Here is a 13,946-nt window from a genome sequence, read left to right on the forward strand (position 1 = left end):
CGCGTCAGAAACGGGTGAAAGGGTACTCCGCCAGTGTTTGATCAAGCAAGTACACGGAGGTTGGTATAAGGTTTACGCGCTTCAAAGTATAATGAACGTGAACGGCTTCCTCGCGTTATCCAGAGCTTTTCCACGCGAAAAGAACAGACTCGTCTGTCACGCGTGGCACCTGGGGAAACAGACGCTGCGTGCTCAGCAGCGGAGGACGATCAGAACTCATCCAAGGAGTCTGGCCTACGCCAAGGATCTGTTCCTGGGTCAGATCAACAAGGTAACGGGGGGAGTCGTCTTTAGATGCGTGACAGTGTGGAACTCCACTGGTGTCAATATGACTTTATTGGACAGACCAACAAACAGCAAGAAATACAATAACATTTACTTCCTTTGTGCTCTTGACACTCCGAAAAAAATAAAATAAATGCTTTCAGAAGCGACTAAACACTAAGTAGTCTTTCTGTGAAGCTTAGAAAGTTAACCTGCAACAGTAATAGCTCACATTTTGAGTCAACCAGGTCAAGAAAACTCACCAAAAACCTGAAATTATGTTCAATGAAAGAATAAAAAATAAGCAGCAGGCTCTCGAAGGCACATTAAAAATGTCTATAGTCCAGCTTTTAGTCTATGTATTCATCTTCAGTTACTTTTACTTGAGTAAAAATACTTTGACGTAGTGCTACTCTTACTTGAGTACAATCTTTGGGTTCTGTACCCACCTCTTTAAACCATTATTTTTTTAAATAAATGACAACAAAACAACTGAAATTCACAATTTAGATTTACGAGACGGCATTTGGAGTCCTGGTATTTGTCTCCTCCAGGCTGAGGTCTTCCCTTATCCAGAGATTGGAAACGATGAGCTGGAGGAGGTCAAGCAGTTTGTTGCGCCAGTGGAGAAGTTCTTCAACGAGGAAGGTGAGAGAGGAGGATCTGAAGTGTTGGAGTCAATTGGTCATCAAACAATTGTCTTAAGAGTCGTCTCTCTCTCCACTCCCTCCCCACAATTCCAGTTGATTCAGCGAAAATAGATCGAGAAGCCAAGATCCCAGCAGAGACTCTGAACGGCCTGAAGGAGCTGGGCTTGTTTGGAATCATGATCCCTGAGGAATATGGTGAGATGGTGGCATCGCAGCAGTACACACTTTCCCCCCCTCATTCTTCAACTAGTTTTAAAGAAAGAATTTACTTTTAGAAGTATTTTTCTTACACTGTACTTTTTTTTACTTTTACTTGAACACTTTTATCATAAAGTATCTCTGCTCTTACTTGAGTAAATATTTCTGGATTCTCGACCCACTGAATGAAGAACAAACATGTTTTAACCAAAAATTCACCAGACCAGACACACAGCTGCAGTTTTTGTTACAATATCATAAGTTCTGTATTGTTAATAAAAAATTTGAAAAATGTTTCTTTTGTGTGACTATTTTGTAATTATGGTATTTATATAAATTATTGTGAATTTCGTCTTTAAAAATACAAATATTCCAAGAAAGTGATTTGGAAATTTATTGTTTTTCTTTTTTTGCCTGATTCCATTGTTGTTGTTGTTGTTGTTTTGTCATTTAAATACCAAAACTTCCACTTATCTTCATATTTTGGTCGGTCTGATGGTGTAATTATTAAACATTAAATAATTTAGATTTTCACTCAGTACTTGAGTCACTTTTTTCTACCCAACACTTTTTTTTTTACTCTCACTCAGGCAATTTTTGGACGGCTACTTTTTACTGTCACTTGAGTAAAAACATGTTAAAGTAATGCTACTCTTACTTGAGTACAATTTTCGGGTCCTTCCCTAAAGTGAAGTAGTGCAGAAAAGTAAGCAGATAATCCTCAACGTCACCAGATGTGTTCTTATGCATTCATAAAAATCTCTGTCTTCCTAATCGCAGGTGGCCTCGGACTCTCCAACACCATGTATGCCCGGCTGAACGAGATCATCGCGCTGGACGGCTCTATTGCCGTCACTCTGGCTGCACACCAAGCCATCGGTCTGAAGGTAGCTGCTCGCTTGCCGCTTTGTTTGTGTCGAGTCTCTGTCTGCTGACTTAGTCGAACATGTGTGCATATGTGCGTGCTAAGAGTCGTGTGGTTTCAGGGGATTCTGATCGCTGGGAACGAAGCCCAGAAGAAGAAATATCTGCCCAAGCTGGCTTCAGGAGAACACATCGCCGCTTTCTGCCTTACAGAACCCGGCAGGTACAGATCCTGACAACTCCTTCATGACCGGGTCCAGAGTTTCCTCTGAAGCTTTTTTTTTTTTTTTTTGTATACTTATAAACATGACGAGCCGGCTGCACTGAACCCCATTGAAAACCTCCTGGTTATTCCAACAAATATTGATTTCTGAACTCTTCCTGAGTGAAAACATGACTTAAATATGAACTTGTTTCCTTTGCATTATTTGAGATTTGAAAGCGCTGCATCTTTTTTGTTGTTTTGACCATTTTTCATTTTATGCAAATAAATGAAACATTTTAGCTTTGAAATTTCAGAGACATGTTGTCAGTAGTTCATACAATAAAAGAACAATGTTCGTTTTACTCTAACATGTACCTAGAAAAAGTCAAATCAGACAAACTGGTAATTCTAAGTATCGGCTGATAACCGACCAACCAAAACTAAGGAATTGGGCACCAATAAATCAGCTGGTTGATAAATCTGTTCAACTCCTAATGTCTACAAAAGTCTTTGACTTTAAGGTGACCAGTCAGATGATTTTAGCAACAAAAAAAAAAAACAACTTCCAAATATTCAGACTTGAGCATTTTTTTTTTTTTTATTGGTCTTCTTAGGACAGCAGCTTCACACTGCCAACCAGCTTCATGTTTGTTTTCTCTTCCCTTCAGTGGAAGCGACGCGGCTTCCATTCAGACTCGGGCGACTCTGTCTGAAGACGGAAAACATTACCTGATCAACGGTTCCAAGGTGACGCATATTAATTTTACAAAAAAAAAAAAAAACCTCTCCCAGCATGTCCCCTATTTATGTGGAGCGACTCTCGAGCTCCTCGTTCGTTCTCTTGTTTTCAGTTTTGGATTTCAAACGGAGGCTTCGCAGACGTCATGACGGTGTTTGCTCGAACCGAAGTGGAAGTAGACGGTGCGAAGAAAGACAAGATTACTGCCTTCATCGTGGAGAAGGCTTTTGGGGGCATCAGCAGCGGCAAACCTGAAGACAAACTTGGCATCAGGGGTTCCTACAGTAAGCCGTTCATTCATACCAGGCAACGGGTTATGTGGCGTTTAGGCCGTATTACCTCTGCTATGCAAAAGTATTCATACCCACGGAAAAGTTGTACATCTTGACGCGCTACATCCACAAACATCATGGTTGTACCTTGATGTAATCCAACCCTTCCTTTTGGAAGGTAAAGAATTTGAAAAGAGATTTTGCTCAAAGTAAGCAGAGGTTGTGCACCCAGTCAAACTGAGTTCGACTGATTTTCACTGAAGAATGAGCAAAACTTGTCTGTAGATGCTTAAAGCTGAAACACACTTCAAGGTATTTTACTTCCATGCATGCTGCTATGCTTTCATATAAACATATTTTATTTGCTAAAAAAAAGTCAAACCACGTATTGGTTTCTTTTTGTCTTCACAATGCTTCGGATTTTTCTGCTGCCACTTCAGAGAAAACGACGGGATCCGTCTCCTGGAGTCTCGTTTGTAAAAGCTCACATTTGCACAAAATGGGTCCTGAAACGTGTGTGTGCGCCGCTTTCCACGCAGAAGAACGCTATTCATAAAAAACAAACTTGACGCGAAACTAATATTACCATAAATATTATTTATGTTTGCATCAGAAATATATGGCTTCCTGTGGGTGTGTTGAGTGCAGAACCTGAGGCGGAACCTTGTGCGAAAACGTTTAGGTTACAGCTGTGGTTTATCAGGAAAATTGCCTGCTGGTGTGTGTTTGTACGGTTTTGTAAATCCGATTTTGTGTGTGTGTGTGTGCACGTCGTTTCTACCTTTTGGCCAAACATACACTTTTAATATGAGTCCTGCAGTTCTCTATTAATGAGGACCCTGATACTAAGCGATTATAGCATCATTGTTCTTTGTTTTGAAGCGTGTGAAGTGTCTTTTGACAACGTTCCTGTTCCTGTGGAAAACGTGATTGGAGAAGTAGGAGGCGGATTCAAGGTAAACTCTGCTCTGTTTTCAGGCTAACTTGTATTCATATGTTGTTGGTTTTTTTTTTTCAGTTTTAATGAAGTTCTGTCTTTGTTCAACAGGTCGCCATGAACATCTTGAACTCTGGGAGGTTCAGTATGGGGAGTTCTTGTGCTGGAATGATCAAAAAGCTGATGGGTAAAAAATATATATATATATATGTGTATATATACTCCCAGAAACAGAAGTGGTGAATGTTTTATTTTTTTCTTTAGTGTTGACCTCAGAGTACGCCATCAGCAGGAAGCAGTTTAACAGAAGCCTAAGTGAATTTGGGATGATCCAGGTAGGGCGCATGCAGGTTTCCCTTCACTACTCCTGGTGCAGAGTACTACAGTAACTAGTTACATTTACTTGTGTAAGGTTGTTTTTTAAATGTACTTTTAGGAGTATTTTTACTGTACTTTTTACTTGACTTTTACTTGAGTAATTTTACTATGAAGTATTTCTACCCTTACTCGAGTAACATTTCTGGAATCTCTACACACTGAATGAAGAGCAAACGTGTTTTAACCCAAAATTGACCAAATAAAGACACACACCTGTTGTTTTTGTAAATTTTCATAATTTAGTTTTTTGTTATTGTCGTTTTGGTCCTTAAAATTCCAAAATTTCCACTGAAATTCATATTTTGGTCCATCTGATGATATAAATTTAAAATATTAAATGATTGATAATTTCAGGGACTATCACATCCTAAACCAAGGTTACTCAGTGCTTTATGCGATATACATTTTTACTCTTATTTGAGTCACTTCTTGGCTGGGTGCTTTCTACTTTTGCTGGAGTAAAAAAAAAACAATACGTTGAAGTAGTGGTACTTTTAATCGAGTACAATCTTTGGCTACTCTGCTCGCCTCTGCGTAACGCCATGCTTCAACTCGTTTGTTTTTGCAGGAGAAGTTTGCGCTGATGGCCATCAACGCCTTTGTGATGGAGAGCATGGCGTACCTGACTGCGGGGATGATGGATCGACCAGGAGTCCCAGATTGTTCGTTAGAGGCCGCCATGGTTAAGGTTGGACAGCCAGACGTCGTTCATGTCAAACCCAATAATAACCAAACACGCCGGTCACAGTGTGAACATTGCGCGCAGGTCTTCAGCTCAGAGGGAGGCTGGATTTGTTGCAGTGAGGCTCTGCAGGTCCTCGGAGGTCTGGGCTACACCAAGAACTACCCGTTTGAGCGCTACGTCAGGGACTGTCGCATCCTGCCCATCTTTGAGGTGTGTTGGCCAACAGGATGGTGATTTCTTTTCTTCTTCTTCTTTTTTTTTTTTAAATAACTGACGGACAACTAGCTAACCTCTTGCCCAAAATGAAAAGATTGTCCTTCTTGACTTTATAATATTTGGTTTAGATGAACAAAATGTTCGTCACGCGGCTACATTGATGAGTAGCGAATCCGGCAGTTTGGATGAAGTACGTCAGGCCTTTAGTCCACAGTTAGCCACCAGGACTAGAAGAGAGACAAAGTAGTGCCAAGCGTATTATCCATAGGAGGACAACATGTTATTGCTGTACGTGACCAGCAGGTGGCAGGTGACTTTGTAACATGAAGCTCTAACGTTTCTTTCTTCACCAAATTTGAATCACATTTTCGAAATGTGAACAAAAAATGAGTGCCAGAAAAATCTGAATCTTTTCTCTGCCACAGTGAACAAGTTCCCACACGCTGCTGTTTTTCTAGTTGCGAGTGTTTTTAGCAGTAAACAACGTCAGAACAGCAAGCCTGCCGTTTGTGTCCAGGGGACCAACGAGATCCTGAGGATGTACGTGGCGCTGACCGGGATGCAGTACGCCGGCAACATGCTCACGGGAAAAATCAAGTACGTATGAAACGCCACAGCGTGGGTCAAAATTATTCACACCCCTCCTATGATTAAAGTCATATTTATTTTCCATGTTGGTGGAGTTTTCCACTTGTTATTGACGGGAATATCATTTTTTTTAACATGCCATTTTGTCTTAATATGTAATTAAAACATTTTTAAATGACGCTGAAAAGAGACAAATCTCTCTGAACAGAAATCTGTTAATAAATATATTTATTTATGTTATTAACTTATTTTGAACAGACAAAAAGTAAAAACCAGGAAAAATAAAAATTAAAACAAATGATCATGCCTAATTCACATCCAGTTTTATATATATCTCATTTCTTGTCACAAACAAGATTTTGGTTGAATAAAAATACATTTTCATCCACCTCTGCCAGTGATATTGTTCATTTTGGGTCGACTTGTAAAGTAAGGATGCTTAATTTGTTTAAACGACATATTAAAATCATAAAAAAAAACATCGGCTTCGATTCTCCTTGTGTTTCTAATTACTAAATGAACTCGTACATCAGAGGAAATAGTTGAGTTTTGGTGGTTTGTTGTTTACCGTCTCTGAAAACGTTTTCGCAGCTGCCGCACAATTTCACGGCAAGTAAAAAGTTTGCATATATTTGTGCAAACTCTCACGCCCATAGTTATTCACACACATGCTGATTTGTGTGTAAAATATAGCGTCACACGTTTGTTTAAGCACGATTTCTACATGAGGCCGAACTGGTCATTGTTCAGTCGAAACCCGTTTTCTCTCGACCCTTCTCGCCGCTCTGCTGTTGTCGGTTTGTTTCTCAGACAAGCCGACCTTTGAAAGCAACGAAAGGAGTTAAGCATGCAAGTCGGTGAGTACTTTTTTCTAGGCGCTGTGTCTTAGAGGCGTTGTTTTTGTCTCGTCTTCCCCCTCTCAGGGAGATGAAGAAAGGAAATGTGTTCATGGCCATGAGCATGGCTGGGAAGAAGCTGAGGACGTCACTGGGAGGATCGGTGGACCTCGGCCTGGCAGGGAAGGACGGGGTGGTTCATCCCAGCCTGGAGGTGAGGAGCTGCTTCCACCTCAGCAGGATCTCTTTTCTTTTCTTTTCTCGTCTTCGTCCAGGTGGTTTTCCGGCACCTCTGTGACTTCCTGTTTCTGTCTCAAAGGAAAGCGCTAAGAAACTGGAGCAGAATGTGAGCCTGTTCGGGACGACGGTGGAGAGCCTTCTGTACAGATACGGAAAGGTATTTTGATTTTCTAATTTCTTGAAATGGATGAACAGACGGACGCTTGGTATTTGGTCCTGTTGTTCCCTTAGAGAAAATCCAACCAGTCTTTTGTAACAGACACATATAACTGAGCCGTGCAGGGTGGCAGCATGTTGCAGGAGCTCTGTATTTTCTTTGGGGTTTTATCTTATGTTATTCAAAAAATAGCTTTGCTTTTGTTTCTTCTTGTTTTGGATTCTGCGCAGTCGCACTGATTTCTGGCAATATTTTTCTGTTTAATTAATTTCCCTTTGGGATCAGTAAAGTATTTTTGAATTCCGAATATCAATAAGTAAGTGCTCAAATTTGGTAAACAGAGTATTTTTGGGATACAGAACCCAGTATGAGAAGATTGCGGGTCTAACGCGACGTCCGTAGAATCGAGGTTGTTTTATCTTTTTACCAAACTGTTTTATCTCTACAAAACTTTTTAATTTCTCTGTGTCCCTCTTTCTAATGAACATTTTGCGCATGGCACTGTTATGTTTGGATTACACATTTGTGTTACAGTAATGACATCACTAAAGCCCCGCCCACTCAGAGAAGAAGCTAAAAAGTGTTAGCTCATTGCTCCAGCTTCTCCCTGTGAATGACAGAAGATTGAAACCGGATCCGCTGCCCATTCACAGCCACACAAGACGTGTCTGAAAACCTACAGGAAGTCCTCGCCACAAAACAGGAAGTGACTAAAAAGTCCTTTGTCTGCTCAGGCCGATTGTAATCATACTGTTTGTTTTTAGGGGGGGGGTTTCTCCCGTCAAATGAATTTGCTTTTTGGAGACCTAAACATTTACAAAAACTCACCAAGCATTTGTGCATAGCAGAATGATAAATTACAAATATTCATCATTTGCACACAGTTGGCTCTAAATCACACATGCGTCATCCGTTTTACATCAAACTGGATACAAATAACATTTCCTAAGAAGCCAATTGGATAATAATGGAATGTGACTCCAGTGCGCCCCCTGGATTATTCCTGCAATTCCATCTCCCCGACACATCGTCCAGTCTGCACCCGGTTGTTTTTTTTTTTTTTGCTCCCTCTGTACTCGTTAGTTTTAAAGAGTCGAGGCTTCATATCGTTCCGTTTCTTCTAAACCCGATTTCAGAGCATCGTGGACGAACAGCTCGTCCTGAAGAGGGTGGCGGACGTCCTGATCAACCTCTACGCCATGACGGCCGTCCTGTCCAGAGCCAGCCGCTCCATCAGCATCGGCCTCAGGAATCACGACCACGAGGTGTGTGTCGGCCTAGAGCCGTTACAGCGGGGCTCCGCGCAGACCGTATGAGCAGTTAACGTCTTACCGTCCAATCTGATGGCTTTCTTTTTAAAAAACAAAACAATCCCAGCTACTCTCATCCCCCAGAAAAAAAGTCCACCTTTAATTTAAGTCCATTTGTTCTGCAGGAAAATTTCATTTGCCAAAAGAATCAAAAATTGATTCTCATGATTCTCATTGAAAACTAAGATCTGACCTGCTGCATTTCCAGCAGAGAAGAGTTCATTTGTCCTCCTTCCAAAGTTGGATTTGTCTCGTTCAGTGGGAAATTTTCCCACTGCGGTATAACGTATCGAAAGTGTTTCCCACATTTTACTCCGTTCTGGAGAGATTTGAAAATGGCTGCCCAGTCGCCTCCCATCCAGTCTGATGCAGCTGGAGAAGAACCGCCAACAGATGCGTGTGCTGAGCTTGTGGCGTCGCATTCAGGAAGACTTGAGGCTTTAATTGGATGGACAGAGTGTGAAGCAAAGTCTGTGAATTCTTGTGTAAACATATTATTATTTATTTATTTCAATTTTAATAAGTTTGCAAAACACTGACAAACCTCCTGGATGCACTGCAGAGCTGATTGGTGCTTTTTAAAAAATGATTTCTTTCGTTTTATTTCTCTAAATCCTGCTGCGATGCCGTCGCTCCTTCCAGGTGCTGCTCGCCAACACATTCTGCAACGATGCCTTCTTCAAGAATAATTACTCGATGGTTCAGCTGCAGAAACGTAAGTAGAAGCTGCTGTGCAGTGGTACAGTGACGGAACGTTTGGCTCTCGTATGTTTTTTGCTCAACTTTGCAAATCTGAATGTTTTGTTACGTTAATAAATTCTTGTCCATTTAGTGATTTTTTTTTTTCTTTTTTTCTGGAAAGTCTGATAGACACATAATATTAGGAAGGTCTTCTGTTTGGGTGGGGGGGGAAAGCAGGCATTTTTACTTTTGTGTAATATTTTATTCAAACTTTACTTTTTTTATTCAACACAAAAACAATTCATTCCTGTGTCTGGTGTGGAACGGAGCGCAGGTTCTTGCTGCAGATCAACATCGAAACCCTGAGACAGTTGATCCTACCCAGCCAGTGCTGAGCAGGAAATTGTGAGATTTTATTTTACGTTCAGCTTCCCGAATCGATAGAACTCGTTGTTTTAGTGTAATCATTTAATTCTAGTTCGACTGTATTTACTGGCTCAGGACAGACGGGGAAACGAGCCGCAGAGCGTTGCCGCCGTAAAAGTCTCCAATAACTCCAAAAAGGAATCCTAGGTGTCTGAAAAAATGGATGACATCAGAGTGCTTCTTTCAGAACCACAGCATCAGCCTTCAGATTGATGGAGGACGTCCGAATCCAAAACAAAATATTCATATAGCACCAATTCGCATCAAATAAGTCATTACAGTTCAGTCACACACACAGATTCCCAGCGATGCTGGTTGTCGATTTAGTTCAGTTCGTTATTTAAATGAAAATATTGCCTATCTAAAGAAACAGCAGGTTGCATTGACTCGTTTGACTTGCAGCATTCACTTCTCCAAATATGTATTATGAAAAAAAAAATAGACCGATTTTAGAGTTTAGATCGAAAATCTTTTCATCAATCTCAATCGTAAACTGAACTTCACTGCATTCCTTAATCTCTAGGATGTTTCCCAAAAAGCTTAGTTACAGTGCAAACAGAGGGTTTTTTTTTTCTGAACTTCTTTCAACAAGGGCTTTCTGTTAGCCACAGGTTAGCTTTGTGCAGTGAGCTAATATTTGTCCTGGTAACTTGGCATGGCCCTCTTGGTTCCTTCCCCAGTTCTTTTCCTCAAAAACCACCATTCATTTCACTTTGCAGTGACGCTCTATTTTGTGTTTCTTTTTTTTTTACACAAACAAACGTGACAAAATGCTCAAAGGATAGAGATATTTATACAAGGCTTGTTAATCTGTGCCACTAGTCCAGACAGATGAGAATTAAACAAATGCGTTTCTCCTCCCCAGATTCTCCAGAAAACAACGACGCCAGCATCAAGAAGATCGCCCAGGCGGTTTTGGAGAACAGATCCTATATTTGCTCACACCCTCTTGAAAGAACATTCTGATTTCTCTCCTGCGACGTTAGATCCGCCTCTGTTTCTGTGGCCGGAGGAGAAACGTAGCATGGTTACTGTGTTTTATCAGCTGTGGCCGTCCAGCTAACTTGTGAGGTCGATGGAGAAAGCCGTCCTACCGGGAGAAAACTAGCCCAAGTGCTCTTTGACAAACCGTCAGTTGTTAAAAAAAAATGTTCAAAATAAGCCAGTTTCTTAACAGAAAGTCCAGATTTCTTGTAAATTGCCGTGTGTAACATGTTTTAGGAGACAGATCATATGTGCTTCTCCCAGTCGGACTTGTTCTCTGAGAAAGTTACGCTGGTGCTTTCCTCATCAGTCCGAGCTAAGGAGTCTGCTGCTTCAAGAATGATTTGTGATGCTTATTTACGGTTATGAGCGGTGAACTCGCTTTAATATTTTTGTTGCAGCTGTCAGGGTTTGAATCTTTCACAATAAAACGAGTAACTTTAAACAGAAAGCTGTTTCCTGGGAACTGCGTTGTTTCTGCTGCGTGCTGGCGGCTCCTTTAACCTTTAACCTTCCACAGCTTCACCACTGGCTGAGGAAAAGCCGGTAACACAGGATGAAAACAACCTTTGATCTGAAATCTGACCTTTCTTTGGCACCCACAGGAAATGCTGTAACCCTGACACGTTGTAGTTTGAAAATACGCCGAAACGCCCCAACTCCACCAGTCATAAAAAGCACAGTCGTGACTGCAGAGCAGCGTCTTCCCTACCGTTATCCAGAGGGGGGCGCCCAAACGGACCAAGGAGACCGGCCGCCCTCGAAGAAGATCACCATATATATCAGTCGGTGTTCACAGTAAATGTTATTGATTTTTTTTCATAGGGTTAGGGGTCAAATCACATAGTGAGCGATTTATGTCCCTGTAGTAACTGACCTGTGCACAGAGGTCGGCACAGAACCCATAAATTGTACTCAAGTGAGAGAAGCACCACTTCAACAGATTTTTACTCAGGTAAAAGTCAAAAAATTAGGCGTCCAAGATATTACTCAACTAAAAGTAAAAAAGTATTTGGTAAAAAGTCTACTGAAGTACTGAGTAACTGATCAAATTATCAATCGTTTAGTATTCAAAAATTATATCATCAGACGGACCAAAATATAAAGATAAGTGGAGAAATAAGGCAAAAGAAAAAGGTTCCACACCTTGCAGGAGCTCATCCCAAATTTTCAAAAAGTGTCAGCTATTATTAACCAAAGTTAACAACAGCTGGACATGGGTGAGCAGCAGTCTTACTGTAGCGGAGCGCGGCAGATGTCACGGTCAGACTGCGGGATGCAAAAAAAAATAAAAATGCACGGAGCCGCGTGCAGAGTGGGGTGTAAATGACCCCGTCTCTTAAGACTGTGAGAGGATTAAACTGCCAATTTTTGCTGTAATGGCGGCAGCTTGATCTCCTGCAAGTATCAATCATGCACCAATTGCAGTTTTCTGGCCGATCACCAATATTTAAAAAAAGCCCGACTGATTTTGGCCCACACCAATTTGTTTCTGTACTAAATACAGCATAAACGCTGCTGCAAAGTCTTCCTACAGCAGTCTGACTATTGTGAAACGCAGCCCTCTCTGAGAGAGTTGTGGCGATAGAGAAGATCTGCTTCATGCTTAATTATGGACCGATTGTCAATCACCCAAAATGAAAGAAAATTGGCCGATCAATTTGCTCATCCCTATAAAGATTACTACAGCTCATCCAAAAGGATCCTGTCAATCTTCATCAAACAGGCTGTACGTCAAACACTGTTCTGAGGTAAAAATGGTGAAAGAAGAGGAAGAACTCCTGTTCACAGGTGGCGAGTTGGTCGTCTCCATGCAGTGCAACGCGACTTGCTTTTATAACCAAACGGCAGACAGATCCAGTGTCTGGACTGAGCTCTGGCTTTTCGGAGTGGTGACCTGGGAATCAAGATTGCACACATCGTTGGCTTCAAGCGTTTAGCTCTTCCTGTTTACAGAAGAGATCATCTCTAAAGATGAACACGGGGTAAAAGCTTGCAGGAGTAAAAGTACCAAATGGAACGAGGGAATTGCTCATTTCGATTGATTTCTTCTGCGAGAAAAGTTCTTTTCCAGTGTTGTGTGGGAATACTGGGCTGTTTTTGTGCAAACTGGCTGAAGTTCCACCATCTGGAGCTTCCATCAAAAACATGTCAATAAGGGCCGGCAGCTCCCGCCCACACACACCCAATGGGAAAATATTCTTGGACAGATAGCTCTGAACTCAGTCTACTGCAAGGAGTTAGAACTTTGTCTTTTAGCTTTTAAAGATCATTTTATCCCATGTTTAAGAACCAGTTGAACCAAAAGAAAGCGAGGCCAGAGCAGAAGAACCACCACAGAGTTCTTGGTTCAGCTGTCTGAAATGAACTACAACAATCTGTTAATGTGGTAAAGGTACAGGATTTTTTTTTAAGGGTTTTCTATCAGAACTCTGTCATGATGAATGCTTGGCTTTGATATTAAACACGTTGCTGTACCTGTGGGGATTTGATTATGAGACCTTAATAAGACACTTTACGAGCAACCCCCTTAATGAAAAGTCTAAATTAAGTTTTAGAGCTTTCTATCTGAAGCACATGTGCTTCTTTTTTTTTTATTCTGCCCCCGCAGAGTAACGAGGGAATCTGAGATTGCAATAAAGTGCTTGTCATGTGTGTGAAACCTTATTGAAATGCCTTTCAGTATGTGGAGTGCTTCATCTAGCCCAAATAAAAATGAAAACCAACCAATTAGTCGCATTAAATTAAAAAAATAATAATCTACATGCTTTGAACTTTCTTTTACTATTTTGTCACCACAAACTGCAGAGTACTTTGTTGGGATTTTATGCTACGAATCGACTCAGAGCCGAGGATCCATGCTTTGTGGTTTTCACATTTCGTTTGTGTATAAAATCTGAAAAGTGTGGTGTGTGTTTTTATTCAAGCCACCTTTCTCTGCGGGCGCAACTGCAGGGCATATTCTGAAAAAAAAAAAAAAAAGATAGATAGATAGATAGACAAATAGATAAATAATATAATTAAAATAATTGTATTATTTTACTGAATTATTATTAAATTATTTGTAATTCATTATTATTATTATTTACAGTTACTTAATTCTAAATATATAATTAAATTTTATTCATTATAAATTATTGTTTTTTATATATAAAGAGTATATATACGTATATATATACTGTATATATATATATATATTTCTTTTTTTCTTCTTCACAAACGTTGCTCAAGTAACTGTAATTGAATAGTTGAATGTATCTACCCAACTCTGGGTAGACGTCATCTGTTGAAGACTGCAGCTCATGTTTTTATTTTT

At 40.6% G+C, this 13,946-nt stretch overlaps 1 protein-coding gene across 1 annotated transcript; it reads left to right on the forward strand.

Annotated features, from left to right (window-relative positions):
- acad9 (acyl-CoA dehydrogenase family member 9) lies at positions 1 to 11,081 on the forward strand. The gene is made up of 18 exons (XM_005812751.3): positions 1 to 271; positions 819 to 912; positions 1,008 to 1,109; positions 1,893 to 1,999; positions 2,099 to 2,199; positions 2,850 to 2,928; positions 3,033 to 3,204; positions 4,075 to 4,148; positions 4,241 to 4,316; positions 4,394 to 4,464; positions 5,076 to 5,195; positions 5,274 to 5,402; positions 5,926 to 6,005; positions 6,920 to 7,046; positions 7,152 to 7,229; positions 8,366 to 8,494; positions 9,182 to 9,254; positions 10,512 to 11,081. The coding sequence occupies exons 1-18, from the start codon at positions 92 to 94 to the stop codon at positions 10,610 to 10,612; spliced, it is 1,893 nt and encodes a 630-aa protein (XP_005812808.1). The 5' UTR covers positions 1 to 91; the 3' UTR covers positions 10,613 to 11,081.
- Positions 11,082 to 13,946: the final 2,865 nt, after the last annotated feature.

The sequence above is a fragment of the Xiphophorus maculatus genome, chromosome 20 (assembly GCF_002775205.1).
Source record: "Xiphophorus maculatus strain JP 163 A chromosome 20, X_maculatus-5.0-male, whole genome shotgun sequence".
Lineage (NCBI taxonomy): Eukaryota > Metazoa > Chordata > Actinopteri > Cyprinodontiformes > Poeciliidae > Xiphophorus > Xiphophorus maculatus.

Bases quoted from the DNA above. Each gene is read 5' to 3' on its own strand.
- acad9 (XM_005812751.3), top strand. From the start codon at position 92: ATGAACGTGAACGGCTTCCTCGCGTTATCCAGAGCTTTTCCACGCGAA. The intron at 272-818 runs GTAACGGGGGGA...TGTCTCCTCCAG, and splicing joins TCCTGGGTCAGATCAACAAG to GCTGAGGTCTTCCCTTATCC. The intron at 5,196-5,273 runs GTTGGACAGCCA...CATTGCGCGCAG, and splicing joins TAGAGGCCGCCATGGTTAAG to GTCTTCAGCTCAGAGGGAGG.